This window comes from Brachyhypopomus gauderio, chromosome 2 (assembly GCF_052324685.1).
Source record: "Brachyhypopomus gauderio isolate BG-103 chromosome 2, BGAUD_0.2, whole genome shotgun sequence".
NCBI classification, from domain to species: domain Eukaryota; kingdom Metazoa; phylum Chordata; class Actinopteri; order Gymnotiformes; family Hypopomidae; genus Brachyhypopomus; species Brachyhypopomus gauderio.
In genome coordinates, this window is record NC_135212.1 from 44,365,475 (window position 1) to 44,384,735 (window position 19,261).

At 48.9% G+C, this 19,261-nt stretch overlaps 1 protein-coding gene across 2 annotated transcripts in view; it reads right to left on the bottom strand.

The window, feature by feature from the left end:
* Nucleotides 1-287: 287 nt before the first annotated feature.
* The window catches only part of fam20ca (FAM20C golgi associated secretory pathway kinase a), a 40,044-nt gene continuing 21,070 nt past the window's right edge, over nt 288-19,261 (bottom strand). For both annotated transcript variants that reach the window (XM_076996826.1, XM_076996825.1), the window contains 7 exons: nt 8,014-8,106; nt 5,288-5,403; nt 4,215-4,395; nt 3,921-4,030; nt 3,577-3,658; nt 2,834-2,893; nt 288-2,680 (listed from right to left, as the gene is read on the bottom strand). In XM_076996826.1, coding sequence (XP_076852941.1) covers nt 2,416-2,680; nt 2,834-2,893; nt 3,577-3,658; nt 3,921-4,030; nt 4,215-4,395; nt 5,288-5,403; nt 8,014-8,106 — 907 coding nt within the window. In that variant the 3' untranslated portion in view covers nt 288-2,415. The remainder of the gene's footprint in view (nt 2,681-2,833; nt 2,894-3,576; nt 3,659-3,920; nt 4,031-4,214; nt 4,396-5,287; nt 5,404-8,013; nt 8,107-19,261) is intronic.

A 19,261-nucleotide genomic window follows, 5' to 3' on the forward strand; every position in this document is an offset into this window, starting at 1 on the left:
TCCTCTTCTCCACGGCTCTGGCCCGTTTGGGTTGAACCTGGCAGTCAGAAATCACCATCACTGGCCTCTAACTATGAAGTCCAGAGTTCATGCACATCCAGTGTTGCCAGTAGCTCTGGACTTACAATCCCAAAGGCACGCAAGCCTTCTTCTCCCTGCAATTGTTGTACTAAATGCTTGTTATATTTAAGGCACACACCACACACACACACACACACGCACACGCACACGCACACACACACACACACACACACACACACACACACACACATACACACACACACACCAACAGCTTAGCTTCTTTTATTGCACATCTTCATCATTTTGCAAACAAGTCTTCACAGTAACAATGCATAAGGGGGTTGAGGACAGAAGCATTTTGGCTGTTAACGACAGCCTCTTCGGTTCAACGTATAGCAATTATAGATATGTACACATACACAAGGAACGAGCAGGGAGACTTTCCAGCCAGCGTGACACATCGCAGTACACAACGTTCTTGTCGTCTCCCATGATGCGAAATCGCGCAAATCGTCATAAGGTTCGTTGTCCCAAAACATTCAAGTATCTATAGCATTGCACAGGCACTGAGTTTATGCAGAAAAAAAATGCACGCGCTCGCGTACGCCAGTTCATCTTGCGCAGTCTTGTGTATTCATGAGCAAATCATACTGTTTCAGATAGTGTAGACGTAGTAATTAACGTGATGACCTCAAACATGGAGCCCATGAAGAACGTTAAAAGGAAAAGCAGCGAAAAACTTTCACTAATGTATATTCATTAGATGTTAATAAATAATCGGAAAACAACACACGAGTGCAACGAGTGTTTTGCAATAGCTTGCTTTGGAACGTATCGTAAAAGCACATTTTAGTTCTTGACTAAAGGTTGCCAGGTATCAGAAGGTTGCCAGGTATCAGAAGGTTGCCAGGTATCTCTGAACAGGCAGTCGGCTGCTCCCGTTGATAAGGTAAAGGCACACTGTCGCCTTTTGGGCCATCGGTTAGCGCATGATTCACAAGCGAAAATCCATGAATCGGAACGAAAAATCCGTGAGATGGATTCAAACTACCGCAATGACTATGATGTTGCCTAGCCGTAAAATATCAGTACCGTCAGAGAGAAAAGACCTTTTGTTTTATTGTAAAAAACACTACCGCAGAACTCTTGTCTGCTTAATAATTTCTATATGGCAAACTGAGTCAGAGAGTCGACAAAACGATTGGTGCCACTTCATGAAATGGCCTGTATTACAGTAAAAAAAATGCACTATTGTTTATTCCCTTCGTTCATACTCCGCTCTTTTAGCTAAGCCGTTTGTTTCTGCTCTATTTGATTACACCGCCGAGACGCGATCAGACCGCCGGCGTGTAACGAAGGAAAAGACGCAGATTCACCGAGACCCGACGGTCCCCTGCGCGCACAGCGAGGCCCCCTGTGACGCCAGAACAGGTGCGCTTTGCGGGGGGGTGGAGGAAGGCTGTGAGGGCCGCCCCCTGGATCCCTGGCCGCTCCAACCAAAACACTAATCAGCTTCTTTATTTACGACGTTGAATAACCCCAAACGATGCGCGCACTCCAACGCTGAATGACTCTAAATAAAACAGGAAGTGTGAGGTTCACCACATGGAGAGAAAAAGTCTTAACGCCGGATTTGCACAATATCCAATTTAGAAATGACTCCTAAAGAGAGTGGATGGTGGGAGAAGCAATTCCGGTCAGAGACGTGGAGGGATTTTAAGAGTCCTCGCAGGAGAAGCATTGCACTGCAGTGCTCGTCATGAAGCTGGAAAATGCCCTTCAGCGCGCGCGGAGCACTGCACCAGTTGGCTACATACAAAACGAACGGCAGCCACAGATGTATCTGTAATGGTTCTGATAACTGTGGTACATGAGCTGCTGGTCTCTACTTTCTAATATCTTTTTGTCCCATCTGTTGTGGACCATCTCATCTGCACAGTCTCTGTGCATTTAGTTTGATCACTCGGTGACATTAAAAGATAAATATGCAAAATTCATAAATTATTTCTGCCTGACAAACTGTAACAAAATAGCTGGACGTAACAATAGTATGTCCTGTACCTTCCACTATGGCTGAAACACAAAACAACAACAATGCCAAAAAACCAAACAAAACCAAAAATAAATACGATTCGAACAGTTCACGGGCACCATCAAAAGGAAAGTAAATGGATTTCTTTTGTGCAGTGCTGCTGGTCTAAAGCCTCAGGAAGAAAGCTCGTCTGGCATGGGCATAAACACACGGACAGGTATGCAGGGCGCTGGGCTCACACTCATCGGTGGCCAGTTCTTCGGAATTCACTGAATTCAAAGCTAGGGCTGGAGTGCGCCGTCCCGAGGCTCGTGAAGTTAGGGGGTCGTGGAGGACGAGGCCCGATGGGGCGAGGGATGACACTACCTGGCCCGAGGGGCCTGGTGGAAGGGTCCGGCGGACCGGGGCTCCACATCCTCCTCCACCACAGTGGCGTAGCCCTCCTTCTCTACGCATTCGGCCAGCACGTCCAGGGCCAGGCGCAGACGGCGGTCCAGCGCTTGCAGGTGCGGCCCGATGAGGACGGGCGCCAGGCGGTCCCGCAGGAGAGACTCTTCCATGAGGGAGCTGAGGCGGTACTCCTCCTTGGCCAGGAGCTGCAGCCGCAGGTAGGTGGATCTCCGCACCCTGGGGCAGAGGGGCAGAGGGGAGTGGAAGGAAGAAGAAAATGGTGCCAGGGGTTGAAAGACAGGAGAGGGAGTCAAGAGGACCAGTATTCAAACAATATTCAAACATACATTTAGGTTAACAAAAACCAAATACAAGACAGAAAGACTTTACCTGCAGCACTGACTCAGGGGTACCAGGATGGACAACTCATCATGTGAGTGCTTCCCAAACCTGAGGGGCAGGCAAAAGAATCCAAATTCAAACAAATGAGCCTATAAGTCAGAGGCCTCAGCCTGCCAACCAGTGGGCTGCTCCTTCGGATGTGAGGCCAGGCCCTAAGGGCTATGGATCCAGTGCTCAGCCATGAGGAGTTCCAGCCTCCCTGTCTCTGAAAGCCACTCTGTGCCTTGCAGGCAGGCACTCCATTCCAGTCTGGCCCAGCAGCCACCAGTATGGCCTATATGCTCCGCGGCACCAGCGGCCGTGAAAAGCAGTGCTGTCGCCTAAAGGCCGCCTCGATGCCCCAATAAATTGAATTCGGACCTGGAGAGACATTGGAATAACGAAGTCTCTGCTGGAAGCGCCCGTCGGTCTAGGATTTGGTTGACTTTAGTAGTGTGAAAATTGCCTTCTGTGTTGACACATAATAAGCTGCACAAAAGCATTGTGCGCACTATGGCATTGAGCGTTTTCCGAGCGTAGCACATCCACACTCCCCGCTGCAGGGCCTCGAGCGGCCCACACTCGCTTCACGCCAGCCCAGTCTGACCTTTCTCCCACAGCGTTCCTCTCCCTCTTACGTAACCCCCCCCCCCCCGGTTTCCATGGTTTCGGACCATGTTGTTGACATGGCTGTGACGTGGATGGATGCCCAGAGGGTGGAAATGCACAAACGTGTGGTGGTGATGGCTCACCCTCTGCCGTTGTCCAGATGGATGATGAATGTCTCGTTCCCAAACTTCTCAAAAGTCTCATAGTGGTGACGGTCCATGTTACCTGTACGAGAGAGATAAACAAATATATAAACAGTCTTTCGATGATTGGATTTGTACTTGATGTTGTTTTTGACTAGTAGCCTTTTGAGAATGTCTTGTTACATTATTTGATCACACTGATCCAGACAGTGATGAGTCCACAGTCTACAAAAACAGGTCCTCTATGGCAGGTTTCGTAGTTAATCAACCGCACAACAAAGATAATGTAATTAAAGCGACTGGGTTGTGTGTGGATGGCGTTGCCAGATGGCCGCGGGACTTACCCATAAGGAAATCAAAGATGGTCATGTCCATGATGTCCAGAAGGCGTGTGCCACGGTCATAGGGTGGAGTCTGCTTGACCTCGTCACAGTAATCAGGGTCCACTTCCCATCTGAGCAGAAACAAGCAGAGTGGACTTATCTCCATTTACTCTCAGCACTATTACTGGAAACCAAGCTAAGTCTGTCAAGTTTGCTGTTGTGTTCCAACAACACCCTGATCCAAATATGGGTAATAACCCGTAATAAGTCCTGTTTTCCGGCAAGGAAGGCAGGAGGAAAGGGGCGGGGCCTTACTCTGCTTTCTTGCGCTTGTGGTAGGAGCGGCGCCAGGGGTTCCTCCAGGTCTTGCGCTTGGCCAGGCTCAGGTCGGGCAGGAACGCGGCCAGCGAACCCTCGATCTGGTCGGGCTTGCCGCACAGAGCGTGCTCCGTGGAGCAGTAGTACGAACACTCGCCATAGAAGCAGACGTTGTTGGCTGCAGGCGAGAGGAAGAGAGCGTGTTGCAGCTTGGCTCGGGACGAGAGGGAAGGGGCTAAGCTATCTTGAGAGGCGGGGCCGGGGCGAGGAAACTTGAGAAAGAACCAGGGGAGACAGAGACGTTCACACATAGACAGTGAGACGGGGGAGGGGTGCTAGAGTAGGGTGTGATTGAGATCACAGGTAGTTTTGGGTCACTGCATCCAGTCACCTAGCAGTAGCACTGCTGCATGTGATTAAAGGCTGGGGCAGGTATACTCTTGGCTGGTATGCGAGTCAGAAACTTCTGATAGCAGGGTTAAACTGTTGAGGTTGAGGCCTTTTCTCCAGAAGTGACACAAGAAATATTTGTGAGAAATGCTGTTTAGTAACTTCCTGACCTGTATAAAACATGCGTGTGTGTGATAGGTTGATGGCAATGAGTTTGGTTGTGTTCCTTCACATGGTGTTTGTTAAGGTTCCTTCTGTTTAGCTCATGATAAATGATTCTGTCAACAGCTTGCTTTTAGCAAATATATTATGTCACAGCTCTCTTGTGCTATGGAACTTTTTTGCTTCTAGAAAAGTTTAAAGTGAAAAAGTATCCACGGTGTGCTAATGATAATTAATGTTCATTAGCATACTTAATAAAGAAAATCTGCCTCTGAGCCTGGCAAACAGCTATTACCCTCAACGCTAAATACAAAACACCAATTACATGTCTAAAATATCCAAGCCAGAGGCTGGCAAGCTACGCCTGTCTGTGACTGTGCATCTAAAATCCAGGAAAAGTCCATCTTGCAGTAGAAAACTAGCCACTCTGTTGGCCTGAACTCAGAATACACGTGTAAGGGACAAGGAGTTAGGCTTATTGACCTGATCAATGGGAAGCTCACAGCACGTGGTGATACCTGGAGAGATGAAAAAGGTCCGCCAAAGTTTTTTGTCGCGGGTCACGTCCCGTATCTCACGCGTCATGTTCACCAGCCGACCTGCCACTGGCGGAACACGCCGGAAATCCAGGATTCTGAGAGACGGAAGAGAAATTCAAGAAAGATTCACCATCGCCCTTCCTTAATTGCGACCTTCCACTGGGTCGTCAATCAAAGCTGTTGGTTGGTGCATTTATGAGTAAAGTCACTTATAATGTTCATCTAAGTGATTAAAACAACAATATCAACATACTAATTACACAGCAGTTGGACAGATAATCTCTGTATGGGTTTCATCAAGTTATAAAGAGAACCTTACGGAGTGCAGACGATGTTTGGAAACGGGGAGCAATTTCTGGAAGTGACTGCGTAATGATTTAATAATTCTCCCAGTCGGCGACGGCAGCTGTCTGAGCCCTGTCTTGGCACAAGAGGCCGCTCATAACTCTTCTGCTTTAGGACGCCTCCTTCGCTCCTGCTCATTGGCCTTTTAGAATCTGCTTATTGCCTGTCCGGCCTGTCGTCAGGCCCCTAGGGGGACTCCAATCTTCCTGCGTCTCATACACATTTACTGTCTGTATGTGTGTGTGTGTGTGTGTGAAGTGGGCTTTATCAGCCAGTATTTCCTTCAGCCAGCCTGAACTCTTGTCAGCCTGACCTTCCGGAGGTGTCTTGGCCCAGGGGGACAGAAACCTAAGCCTTCAAGGCAAAGCCACCCAAGGGGCTTCAGAAGTGCCACGTCATGCCGGAGGCTCCTGACAAAGCGGGCAGTGTTAGGGCCCCGTGTGAACGTCCTGCCTGCCACACGGGTGCGCGGCTGTGGGACTCCAGCTTAAAGACCAGGAACATGCAAGACAGGAACAGGGAAGAGGAGATGAGGTGCTGTGCTTGGTTTCGTTCTCACGTAAGGGGAGGACGCAGTCCGTTACAGGCCTCCTCCTTCTTTAGCAGAATAGTCCTTAGCACATATTGGAAAGGAGCCTTTTCAAGAGTTACGTTTGTAGCTTACAGCTTAAGTGCAAAGTGTATGTCATAGCCTGGATGATGTACTACTGCTGCCAATGTGACCTTGTGGCATACTGCGTCCCATCATGCAACAGTGGAGGGAAATCTTTCCAAAGAGGGTGGAATCTTCATTCACATGAGCCCTGTTCACATTTGTCGCATGCTGCATACTATGCTCCATACTATGGGGCCCAGTATGCAGTATACACTGAGTCAATGAAAGTGGCACAGTGAGAGAAATATGCATCACGTTTGAATTTTTATGGCTTGATATAGTTTTCACTGTACTGAAATGTGCTGATGGATCAAAATGACATCTATGTTTGTACATGTGTGGTGACCAGAAATTAACAGTGAATAAAAGAGACGTATTGAACCCCAGTTGAGAGTCTCATTTCAGAGTCCATGGGCTACAACATATATATATATATATATATATATATATATATATATATATATATATTAGTGTTCTGTCCCTTTGTGCTTTGTGTGTCTGACACACTTCTCACTAATGCTTCCTTGGTGGTTATATGCTATTGAATAGCAGTACATAAAGATAATATCCCAAATCCATCACGCTGCGGACTCAGCAGCAGGGCGTTATGAGAATGTGTTTGCAATTAACTTTCCTCATAAAATGTAATGACTACAAAGTATTTAATATGATTCCTCGAGAGAAAATCGGTTTCAGCTTGAACTGTAGTGCTGTGATGCATGCACTACCACGACCTCATATAGCGCCACGTCGGCCTGGCCGAGTAGACCCGTGCCGTTTTAATTCTATTCCCTCCTCACGTACAACTTTCAGCTAAGCAGTCACACGCCATTGTCCTTTACAGCGTGACAGAGAGAGCAGTATGCACGGGTCCACAGGTGTTAGGATCAGGTGACTCTGAGAAGAAAAAAGCTCACGAGTGAAATAACAAGCTCTATCAACCCTGGACCCAGCATGGAGGCCCTCCCTCAGGCGTCTTCATTAAAGTCAGCAGGGAGTGTCTCCCAACTTATGATTGCTCTCACATGTGCTCCGTTCCCCCCCCCCCCCCCACCCCTCCACCCCCACCCCCGAGACCCATAGATGGGTGAAGTGGATCGAATCAATCCTGCTAAGTGCTTCTGGGGCTGGTGGCCAGGGGCTGGAGAGACACGCTCTGGCCAGCGTGTGTGTAATCGGACCCGGTGGGGCTCGGGGCTAGCGCGGGCTACTCTTCAGGGACAGCCTGAACCTCCCCCGGGCCAAAGCAAACTCAGGGCAGCGAGCTGTGCCCGTCTGGACAGGCTGTGTGCCCAGGCCCGGTTCACTCTGCTTCACCATATCAGCTACACATCTGACCTCATTATGGACTCATCAACTTCATGGACCAGGGTCTGAACTGTTAGATAAATGAGAAGCATTGCCATCTATATGGAGAATAATATTTTGTTCTGGGTCTCCTAGATACAACATCCGCTTGGATACGAAGGTGATTCGCTCTCGCCGTCCTTTCAGGATTCTGCTCAGCCCTTGTGTGGAGGAGCCCAAGCAGTGCGGGCGGATTCCTGAAACAATGCAGGAACTCTGTAAGCACTTCCGTCAGGTGCTGCAGGTGGGACCGTGTGGAGGCTGGGGGTGAACAGATCCGAGAGACCGGGGGAGAGACCCACGGAACCGACGCGAGCTGCCGTGCACTCTGCCGGTGGTGCACAGTGGGCCGGCCTACCTGTCAAGGTGAAACGCGGCGATCTCTGCATTGTGTCTCTCGAAGTCAGAGAAGTAGAAGAAGTCTGGGGGCGTCTCCTGCTCCCTAGTTTGCCTGAAGAAAAGAGGATGTGGGGAATGAGAGAGATGGGAGAGAGGGAGGGAGAGAGAGATGAGAGAGAGGGAGAGAGAGATGGGAGAGAGGAAGGGAGAGAGAGATGGGAGTTCAGATTAGCATGGTAGGTAAAGTGCTGCCAATAGAATCAAAGGCAATTCTGGCACACACACACATTTACTGAGATCTCCACATTCCATCTATCTCTGTAGGAGGTCTGAGAAAGAATGAGAGAACTACCACAGCAGAGAGAGAGAGAGAGAGAGAGAGAGAGAGAGAGAGAGAGAGAGAGAGAGAGAGAGAGAGAGAGAGAGAGAGAGAGAGAGAGAGAGAGAGAGAGAGAGAGAGAGAGAGAGAGAGAGAGAGAGAGAGAGAGAAGGGGGCACAGAGAGCCACAGTTTAGAGATACTGTGAAATTACAGTTAGCACAGATCTGATCAAGCTGCTGGGTTGGATGGTCTGTATGGGAATTTGGCAGCAGTATGAGTCATCAGTCTTCCCTGGAGACAGACAGGCAGGCAGGGGGCCTCTGTCTACTTACTGTGTGATTCAGTGGAGGCCTGGAGGTAAAAACCTCCAGGTGGACACTAATTTTTTATCATCATTTACCACTCATAATTTCAGACAGATTTCCAGAAAGCATGAGAGAGAGAGAGAGAGAGAGAGAGAGAGAGAGATAGAGAGAGATAAAGTGTGTGTGAAAGGAGACACAGGGAGAGAGAGACAGAGAGCAGGAGGGAGAGTAAGACAGCAGTATGTAGTAAATGGATTTTGTTTGTGTAGTGCTTCTATTTTTTGGTATTATGGTTGTTTTTTTGTCACCCGCTGCTGAATGTGCATATCACATGTGGCCATCTCTCAGCCTTCTCCCCTAAAGCGCATCGGAACGGAGTCTTGTTTCCTGGAACCACTGTGCTGTGACAGGCTGTTAATGACCCATCACTGCAGTCTGTCCAGGGCTATCAGCACTGACGGAGCAGCAGAGGTGGACCGGGAGACTTCAGCGGGGCCCAGATGTGTGCTACAGCATCCCAAAGCCCTGCCTCAGACTCCATTATGAGTCATCCTCTCTCTTTCCCTCTCACAATCTCACTCTATCTGTTTAACTCTCCCTCCCTTCTCTCTCTCCACATCTCTTTCCATCTCTTTCTCTCTTAGCCATCCATGTCTCCATCTCCATCTCTCCCTCTTTCTCACCATCTCTCTTCCTCCCCTCCTTCTCCCTTTCTCCACCTCTCCCCGAAGCCTGCCCCACCATTCCATTTAACTGACTGGATTTTCTTTATCTGAATATTCCTCCTTTTTCCCACATGCTATTAGACCTAAGTGCACCGCGGCCCCTCCCCCTCGCCCGCCTCCCTACCGCCAAAACCCAAATGAAAAAGAGTTAACTCTGACAGGGGGATTCGCCACAAATCCCCATTTTGATCCATTCAATTTCCTGGATCAAAAGGGAACTAATGGCTTTTTATTTGCGCGGCATGGGCCGAGGTGTAGTGCTGCTTCACCGAGGAATAAAAGGCGCTGGCGTCTCCCCAGGGAGGGAAATCTGCGCGGCTTTTGACCCAGAATTCAATGTGTCACCGAGGAGGCGGAGCCCAGCTGCGCCCCACGGCTCTGTATCATTCATCCTGTCGAGCCGTGGCCACCAGGGGAGGCGTGCAGACGTCGCACACAGCCTGCCGCACACAGCCTGCCGCACACGAGCTCTCGTTCAAAAGGCGACGATGGCGTACCAGCCCGCGATCTGTGGCGGACCGGACAACTGTAATGTGCTGAGAACTGAGTGACTCAAATACATACATCAGCATGGAGAGAAGAGAGAGCAATGCTGCCATAAAACACAAAGACGGCTGATTGCACTGAGTTCTGTATTACAGTGCCCTCTGTGTTATATGTGGGAAACGTGGAGACTGAACAGTGTCAACAGATCGTTTCTCCCTCACTTTTGGCCATCACATCTCACACCCCTCACACACACACACACACACACACACACACACACACACACACACACACCGTTCCAGATCTGCCCACCTCTGTTTCTTTCTGGCTAGGCTATGGCTAGAGGTCCTACCATCACCTCGACGTGACAGTCGGCTGCCAGTGAGCGAACGCGGTCCGAGAGAGGAGCACGGAGGAGCTGAAACACGGAGGAGCTGAAACACGGAGAAGCTGTAATTACCTCCATACACCTCAGAACAGAATGGCAATAAATAACGCTGGGGGAAGCGTCTGTTTGCTGTCTGTACAAGTGAAGAGATGTGTCAGGGTGAGTGTCACTCAATATGGCTTCCAAAGTCCACACACAAAGGGCTGAGTTATAGAGGGCTCACCTCCTAGATAAACATTTTCCACCTGAGAACAGCGAGGAGAGAATCTCTGAAGTCAAGATCTAAAAATGCGACGACACGCCTTGGGCTTGAAAATGCGCAGTGACCTTTTCTCCTCTGAAGACCACAAAAGAGATGTTAAAAAATGTAAACAGAGATGCTTTCTTCTTGATAACTAAACGTGTCTCCATACATGTTGATCCTTCAGGGATCAGGGTTAAAGGCACAAATAACATGAGGCTTCATGGGTGGGCAATACCAGACGTTGGTGCAGAGAACAGACTGGGGCCTGCTGCATAAACCTGTCTGATCATTACATCACATCCTTCAGGTAGACAGTCATTGCATCACATCCTTCCAGGGGGCCTGGCCCTCCCTCCCCTGGTGATGACTGGCACATTCCTGTACAGTGTCTCAGTAACGGGGCGTTACTGTAAGATTAGCCTGCTTCCCCCAGCTCTCCAAGAGACCGAAAACAATGCTCAACCAGAGCACAATACTAGAAGGAGCTCAGACCACTAAAGATGCCCTTTGAGAGTATACAGAATAGAGAAAGAGGACCGAGTGAAAGAGAGAGAGAGAGAGAGAGAGAGAGAGAGAGAGAGAGAGAGACACTGCCATATGCACAAGATATGAGGTAAACCCAAAGCCACCATCATGCCACTCTCACCACCACAGCTGACAACACACTCATCAAAATGTGGAAAACACTGACACACAGGCCCCCGTAGTCCTGAAGCTGAGCTTAGTCATTATCTTACAACAGAGTAAACAACTATATTTAACTCAATTTCAGTACTGCTGCCTTAATAACTAGTATTTTCCAGAGTTTATCTAGTAAGCAGTCTAAAGTGTCAAAGCACCTATGCCCTATGACCTAAGCTGCATCCTCTGTAGGGTTGCTGTGGCTAGAAAAGTAAAATGATGTTTAAGCTAGAAGAAAAGCATTTTGGAGATTTGGAGAGCAACTTTAATCCACATTAGGTGGAGTAAATGGATCTTACCCAGTGGTGATCAAACTGGTAAAAACAAAGTGCTGTTGACTGGACAGCAACAAAAATAATCTCACAAAAAATCTTCTGTATGTTACAAATATAAATTTACCCTCAAATTTCATGTTAGATTAGATTATAAAGTTGGTTATTGATTTACAGACGTCACAAACATTACATTTACTTCTGTTCCTGAAGTAACATTTGTATTTAAGTGTAAATAATTCTGCATTTCTACATTACGTTTATCAGAATATGACATTATCTGAACTTCTCTCAAGTGAGGGATTTGTGTTCCTACACCCTGTCTGGGAGACAAAGCAGAGCAATCAGACATGCTGTCTGGGCCTGGACACTGCCTTCTGGGCCCGATGGTCACTGCCTTCTGGGCCCGATGGTCACTGCCTTCTGGGCCCGATGGTCACTGCCTTCTGGGCCTGAGGGTCACTGCCTTCTGGGCCCGATGGTCACTGCCTTCTGGGCCTGGTGGTCACTGCCTTCTGGGCCTGGTCACTGCCTTCTGGGCCCGATGGTCACTGCCTTCTGGGCCTGGTGGTCACTGCCTTCTGGGCCCGGTGGTCACTGCCTTCTGGGCCCGATGGTCACTGCCTTCTGGGCCCGATGGTCACTGCCTTCTGGGCCCGATGGTCACTGCCTTCTGGGCCTGGTGGTCACTGCCTTCTGGGCCTGAGGGTCACTGCCACAGCAAGGCAAACTCAAATGAATTTGTTTCACTTGTAAATCAGCCCAACCTGTTGACCCACTTTGTGTAGTCACTCTGGCCAAATTGATGTCTGATATCTCAATCAGTCGCCTGAGAAAGAAATCCCTTTGGACACGCTTTTGAGGATTCAGCCCAAGGTTTTTTTTTTGCTTCAACAATTTGCTGCAGTCATGCGGAAAGGAATGTGCACGCCTGAAGTGAACGTGTCCCTCTGTGAGGAGGAGACCAGAGTAACTGGAGTAAGGCCCTTGTGACAACGTGAAAAGAGCACCAGAATGCCATGACTGTAGCTGGATTATTAATGTGTATTAATGGCCACCATTGTGTGGATGTCCTCTGGTGGGAGGGGGGTGGTGGAGGGGTTGGGGGGGTTGAGGTGGGGGGGGGGGGGGTCAAGCTTGATACTTTAAACTTTTCCTGCACCATTACTGAAGTGACAAAATCCCTTTCTGTGTTACATAATGACTGCTTACAGAGTGACTTAAATGTTGTCTGTGTGCGTGGGTGTAATGGGTTTTCTGTGCGTGCAGGGAGGTGCTTGCGGAACGGAGGGGTCACTTTGATTGCTTTTGTGTCATTGCGGTTAACAGTACGGTTTTTATTTACACCGGCGTTCCAGTCGGACGCCTCGCAGAACGGCTGAAATGAAGTCAGCTACCCCAGAAACAGTCAACCAGCAAATCTCCTGTGAGAGCCAAATCTGCAATTAATGCCTGTGGGCCCACAAGGCCGGATGATCCGTGCTCAGCGGTGGACGTTCGATGCACAGCAACAGCTGTTATTGGTCTATGTGCTGGGGGGGGTGATGCGGGGGCATCTGGAGGGAGTGAGGTAAGGCTGGAGGGGATGGGGGGGGGGGGAGGGGGGTGAGCACCAGCCCCGGCCGGCCGCCTTTAAGGCTGTAGAGCCCACAAGCCCACTCTCGCACGCTACAGTGAGATGATCTCCACTCCAGCAAGTCCAGGTGGCCAACCTGAACCCTGTCATTAAAAGCACTATGCCCTGCAGGGCACCGCTCTCTCAGTCTCGCTCTCTCCCTCTAACGCCCCCTTTCTAAAAAGCTTATTAGGCCATGGCTCTATCTGACCTGCGGTTGTTCCCACAAGTCCCGTGTGGAAGTCAGTATGCCAGGAGTTAACATTTAGTCAGGCTGCCTCCTCAACCCTGTTGCAAATACCCAAAACCTTTAGGCAGATCATAAATTCTCCATCTGAGCGCTTGAACACATGAATGTCCTCCAGGATGGAGGATGGAGGATGAGAACAGACTCCATCATCTACGCGCAGTCCTGGGCCAGTTTATGGCCCGACTGGGCTGGGCTCGTTATCGAAATTCACCAGGAGTGGCCATGCAGGCTTTGGAGAACACAGAGATGCTAAGAGTCATCCTAGACAGGAGTGAAAACTAGGGAAGAGGAGTTGGTGGAGATCAAAGTGGATACGGAGGTGGGGGGAGGAGGGGGGGTGGCAGCAAGAGGAGGGGGGGGCAGCAAGAGGAGGGGGGGCAGCAAGAGGGAGTTTCAAAGAGAAAGACAAAGACAGAAGCAAGAGTGAAAAGGATGGGAGGAGCGGTTATAAGGAACTCATTCTAATCTTTATTCCTTCTCACGCCTTCTGAGACGCGTGTCCATCTGGGAGCCTGGCTTCATGGCAGGGGAGAGCAGCCAATCGGCAACCAGACCGCAAATCCTAGCCTCTCCTCAAGCCACAGCACCAGTGAAACAAACAGAGAGACGAGAGAGAAATTGTCACAAAGCGATGGCTCGCCGCGAGAACAGCGTGAGACAATGCAGGAGGAGCCACAGAGCCACAAGAGGACTTAGAAGAGGCTTTCATAAGCCTGGGAGAGGAACACTGTACACCTTCATCAGCTTATGAGATTCCAAAACCGATTTAGCTTCAGCAAATCTCCCTCACTGCTGAGCTTACGTTGGTTTTCCTTATTTTTATGTATGTGAACGTTTATTTTAATAGCACCTCGCCTCCCCTGTCCTGGGCGAGTCCTAATAGTCCAAATTAAACTAATGAATAGACCTTTGATTACCGATTTGATTGCTGTGACGTCTGACATGTGAAAGAAGAACAGTGGGAAAAAGGGGTTGTTGAAGTTCACCTTTAGAAGTGAGGTATAGTCGAGTCCGTCAGGTTAAAATGATTGAGGCAGTTAACGCGTTCTTTAATAGCTCTGCCCACCTTCCTCGTCTCAAGGAACAGAATCAGAGAGTGACATCATAATAATCATTAAAGCACCTGTGGAGATGGAAGAAATTGCTCTTGTTATGAACAATATGACTTTGAAAGGCCCCCACAGGAACGCTCGATAGAGATTCACCATTCCCAGTGAGCTGGACAGCAGGAGGGTCCTAACACAGGAGACCTGCAGGCGAGGGCCATAATGCCTGACATTTCCTTTAAGGCATTTGTCACCACCACTTTGTGCTGCGCCTCTCGCATATATTAAGACATGTCAGATAATTGGAAACGCTGCAAAATGCTGCAGTAATTATATTGCAGGGTTAAGAGAATTAAGGGTCATTGTGATTTTTAATTAGAATTGCCCTAGGGCACCAGGCGGAAGATTACAGCGCATCGATTTAATTCGCCGCTCTCTCGCCGCTCGCCACCTTTCTCTCTCTGACTGTAATTGACAGCGTCCCCAGGCTAAGGCTGGCCGTCTGCAGCGGAGCTGTGAGCTCCTGTCTGGGACGGCCACACAGGCCGCCGCCGCCTGGCATATGGTCCTCGTTGCTGTGGTGTCCCGGGCCGCTGGCGTGCCTCTGCTGCTTAGAGTGGACTCGGGAGGGTGGTTTCAGACCAGCGCCGAAAGGTCAACCAGAGGGAGGCAGGGGAACAGGGCAGAGCAGGAGGGGGTTTGCAGACGGCGCCCTTCCTCACCACCGCCTCTCCCGGGGTGGGGTAGGAGGGTTTGCTGGGGACAGGGCCGGGCGGGATGGCAGTGGCAGCTTCCCCACAGCACAGAAAGCTACATATGAGAGAAGTGCCTCTCAGGACTGTGTTAATTACTGAGTCGAAACCGGCTGAAGCACCTCCCCTGCTCCACTAGGTCTGTCAGCAGCTTAAACCCCCCCCAGAACGCTAATGAGTTGGAACTTATGGATAAAACAGGAAGGAGCTCAAAAGCGCATGCTAACTTTGACGCCCCACACTGGCCCTGTCTCTTCGTTCTGTGCACTTTCTGTATCTTCTGCACTTTAGACGATGCAAAAATAGACTGACAATAACGGGATTTGAGAAACTGGAAATCTGTGGAGCAAAAGAGCTAAGGATTTGTTCGGTCACAATAACAGCAAAAGTCAGACCTATACAGAAACTTCTCTTTTTATTTTTGTTACTATTTTTGTTTGGAACATCGTCTCTCATACATTGTTTGCTTATCACAGCAATTAAACAGAACTGCGCCATCGAGAATGAATGCTTATCGAATGAAGCCAAGCTTCCTGTGTATGACACACGTGCTCCTTGCTCTTCTCGTCTCTAAGGAGACGCCACATGGTAAATCTTCACCCTACGTCTTTACATAATTCCTAATCCCTGTCTTTAAAGGGACCACTTGGAAGGCGTGTGCGAGAGATTCTGTTTTATTTCACCTCTAAGCTGGCAGTGCGGGGGGTAACAGGAAGTCCTCGCCCGAGCCCCCTCTCAACATCCCGTAGCAAATGAATTTGGACAGAATGCATCCGGCTCGCTTCTGAGTTGAACTTCACCAGGCTGAAGGGTCAAATTCAGGTCAATCGAACCGTTTTCTCCCCCAGCGGGCCACGATTAGTGTTAGTCGCACGTTTCGTTTTGGACCTCAGCGGGGCCTGCCACCAGAGCCTGGCTGTTTGCCTGGCCGCTATCTCTCAGAGGGCTGAACACACCGATTAGCTCGCCATCACATTTTTCCTGTACGCTTGCTCTGCACTGTCTGTTTCATTTAAACGGAAAAAAAGGAAGGAAAGATCCGTGAAGCAGCGATCAAAGAGCTCTTCTCAAACATCAGGTTATGCTTCTCCATGTTTACAAACAAGAGGATTAACTGTCAGCTTGAGCAGAAAAAAAAACACAAACTGAGTGAACTCTTTCTGTGCCTGAGGAGCTGTCGGAAACAAAAAAAAACTGAACTGTTAAATCCAAAAACAACTTGAGATAAATGTGAAATGACTAAACAAACATCCACGGGGTCACTCCAGTCAAAATGTCTGGAGTAAAGAGCACAATTCATTCGAGCCAAGGTGCTGGATTTCCACTGGCTGTGTTATCATTAGATAGTGCTTTCACCTGAAGGAGAGGCTCTTGTTGTCCACTATCACACTCAACAATGAGTCTGGCTGTGCGGCGCAATGGCCAGATAAGAAGTCCTATTGGAGAGTTAATAGATCACGGCTGTCGGCCGAGCCGAGAACTTCCCTCCGTTGCAGAGACGCGCAACCAGGCCATGACGAGGCCCAGATAATAATGAAGCCATGTCCGGGCATTTCAGATTGGTTGTTCTTCCTCTATCCAAAGCCTCTTCCCCTTTCTCACATCCCAGTCAGGCAAGAACAGTATGTGCACATTCCAAAGGAATTCATCCAAAAGAATTCATCACAAGCAATTCAACTGGAGCAATTCATCCAGACAATTTCATCCAGAGGAATGAAAGCGGGATGCATCAGAGTCGGGTGCCAGGGGAGCGGGTGGATGTATGGGTGGATGTATGGGTGGATGTATTGGATGATGGAGAAATAGGGAGTCCATTTGGGCTAGGCCTGCTTCTGAAATGAGGAGTGAATGTGGAGCCGCCTCCTTCTGTGACACAGAAAACTGAGCATCGGCAAAACACTGAAGGGAGCCATGGTAATGAAGACAAGCTTGGACACTTTTTGCTGCTTAACCCTGATAGGGATCTTAAGCACTTTCCTGTGTCTTCCCCAGCACACCAATCAATTGGTATTTATCAAGCTCTCGTCCCTTGGCACTCCGGGATATCGAGCCATGGCCCTGTTAGCATGCGCTGCCAGCCAGGACAGCCATCGATAGGAAACGGAGCCACTGGGCTGGTGTGGAGGTGCTGCGCTCGCCCGTCGTCCACTGGGATCACACCACTGGAACAACGACACTGGGACCACCACTGGAACAATGACACTGGGACCACCACTGGAATAACGACACTGGGACCACACCACTGGAACAACGACACTGGGACCACCACTGGAACAACGACACTGGAATAACGACACTGGGACCACCACTGGAACAATGACACTGGGACCACCACTGGAATAACGACACTGGGACCACCACTGGAATAACGACACTGGGACCACCACTGGAACAACGACACTGGAATAACGACACTGGGACCACACCACTGGAACAACGACACTGGGACCACCACTGGAACAACTACACTGGAATAACGACACTGGGACCACCACTGGAACAATGACACTGGGACTACCACTGGAATAACGACACTGGGACCACACCACTGGAACAACGACACTGGGACCACCACTGGAACAACTACACTGGAATAACGACACTGGGACCACACCACTGGAACAACGACACTGGGACCACCACTGGAACAATGACACTGGGACCACCACTGGAATAACGACACTGGGACCACCACTGGAACAACGACACTGGAATAACGACACTGGGACCACACCACTGGAACAACGACACTGGGACCACCACTGGAACAATGACACTGGAATAACGACACTGGGACCACACCACTGGAACAATGACACTGGGACCACACCACTGGAACAATGACACTGGGACCACGCCACTGGAACAATGACACTGGGACCACGCCACTGTAACAACGACACTGGGACCACACCATTGGAACAATGACACTCGGACCACGCCACTGGAACAATGTCACTGGGACCATGCCACTGGGACCACACCACTAGAACAACGACATTGGGACCACACCACTGGAACAATGACACTGGGTCCACAACACTGGAACAATGATACTTGGAACACACCACTGGAACAATGACACTTGGACCACACCACTGGAACAATGACACTGGGACCATGCCACTGGAGCCACACCACTGCTATGGAGAAAGGGCAGAAAAACAACTAGGTCAGGCCCCCGAGTCTAATGGCCTTCGTACATTCTATTCTCTGTGGCCTTTTCGTAAAAGGAAGAGAAAAACCTCTCAAAAATCATTAAACTAGGTCAAAAAACACAATTAGAATGCACAACCAATTCCAGAGTTTACAGGCTGTTTGTACAGCTTGGATCATGGGTGCGAGTTCCAAAAAGACAGCGGTTTGGACCTCGACGGCTTGGTGCGGTGTCACGATCTACTCTCTGTAGACACATGGACTCATATTGAGAGCATGTAATCTCCACAACACAAGCCCTCATTGGTCATGGACCAGCAGCTAAAGTCAGAGTCTGGTCCCTCACCTTCCCACACTCATGTAACACAGACAGATAGAAAAGGGATCGTGAGAAACTAGGAGACAGGAACATATTTCTGAGATTTATGATCACGAATGAATATGAGGTGACCGCTTTCTTTCATATTGCAGCATGTGTTATCCTATTTCATAAGACTCTTTTTTTTTCTTTTAAATAGCATAGTTAATTCAGCAGATTGCATATTTTATATCTAATGAATTAATATAAACTGAAGTGGAATTTTATAAAATTGTCAAATTGGTCATGTGAAGTGAAGTGTAGAGGGTGTTATTTTAGTATTAAAAACAGTGGGCATAATTGTTCAATGTAATTTATAATTTTTTTTATGTTTAATACTCATTATGTAATAATAATAATAACCACTAATGTCATAATAATAATTACAATGTCATAATAACCACATCAATTACAAACACATTGGATCTTGTCTGACACTGTCTCATCAGTGATAATAATCAGCATTTCCAAACCCCACTTAACACTGACCAGCCTTGATTTTAGCTGACTTGAATTCTGCAGGGGTGTGTGAATATCATCCAATCAGCGTGAAGTGAATCCGGTTCATTAATAGAGCACCAATTCAGTAAACAAACAAACCAACGAACAAACAAAACAAACAAAACAAAGGCCTCACAACAATACTGCTCATCTGAAGGTTACTTAGA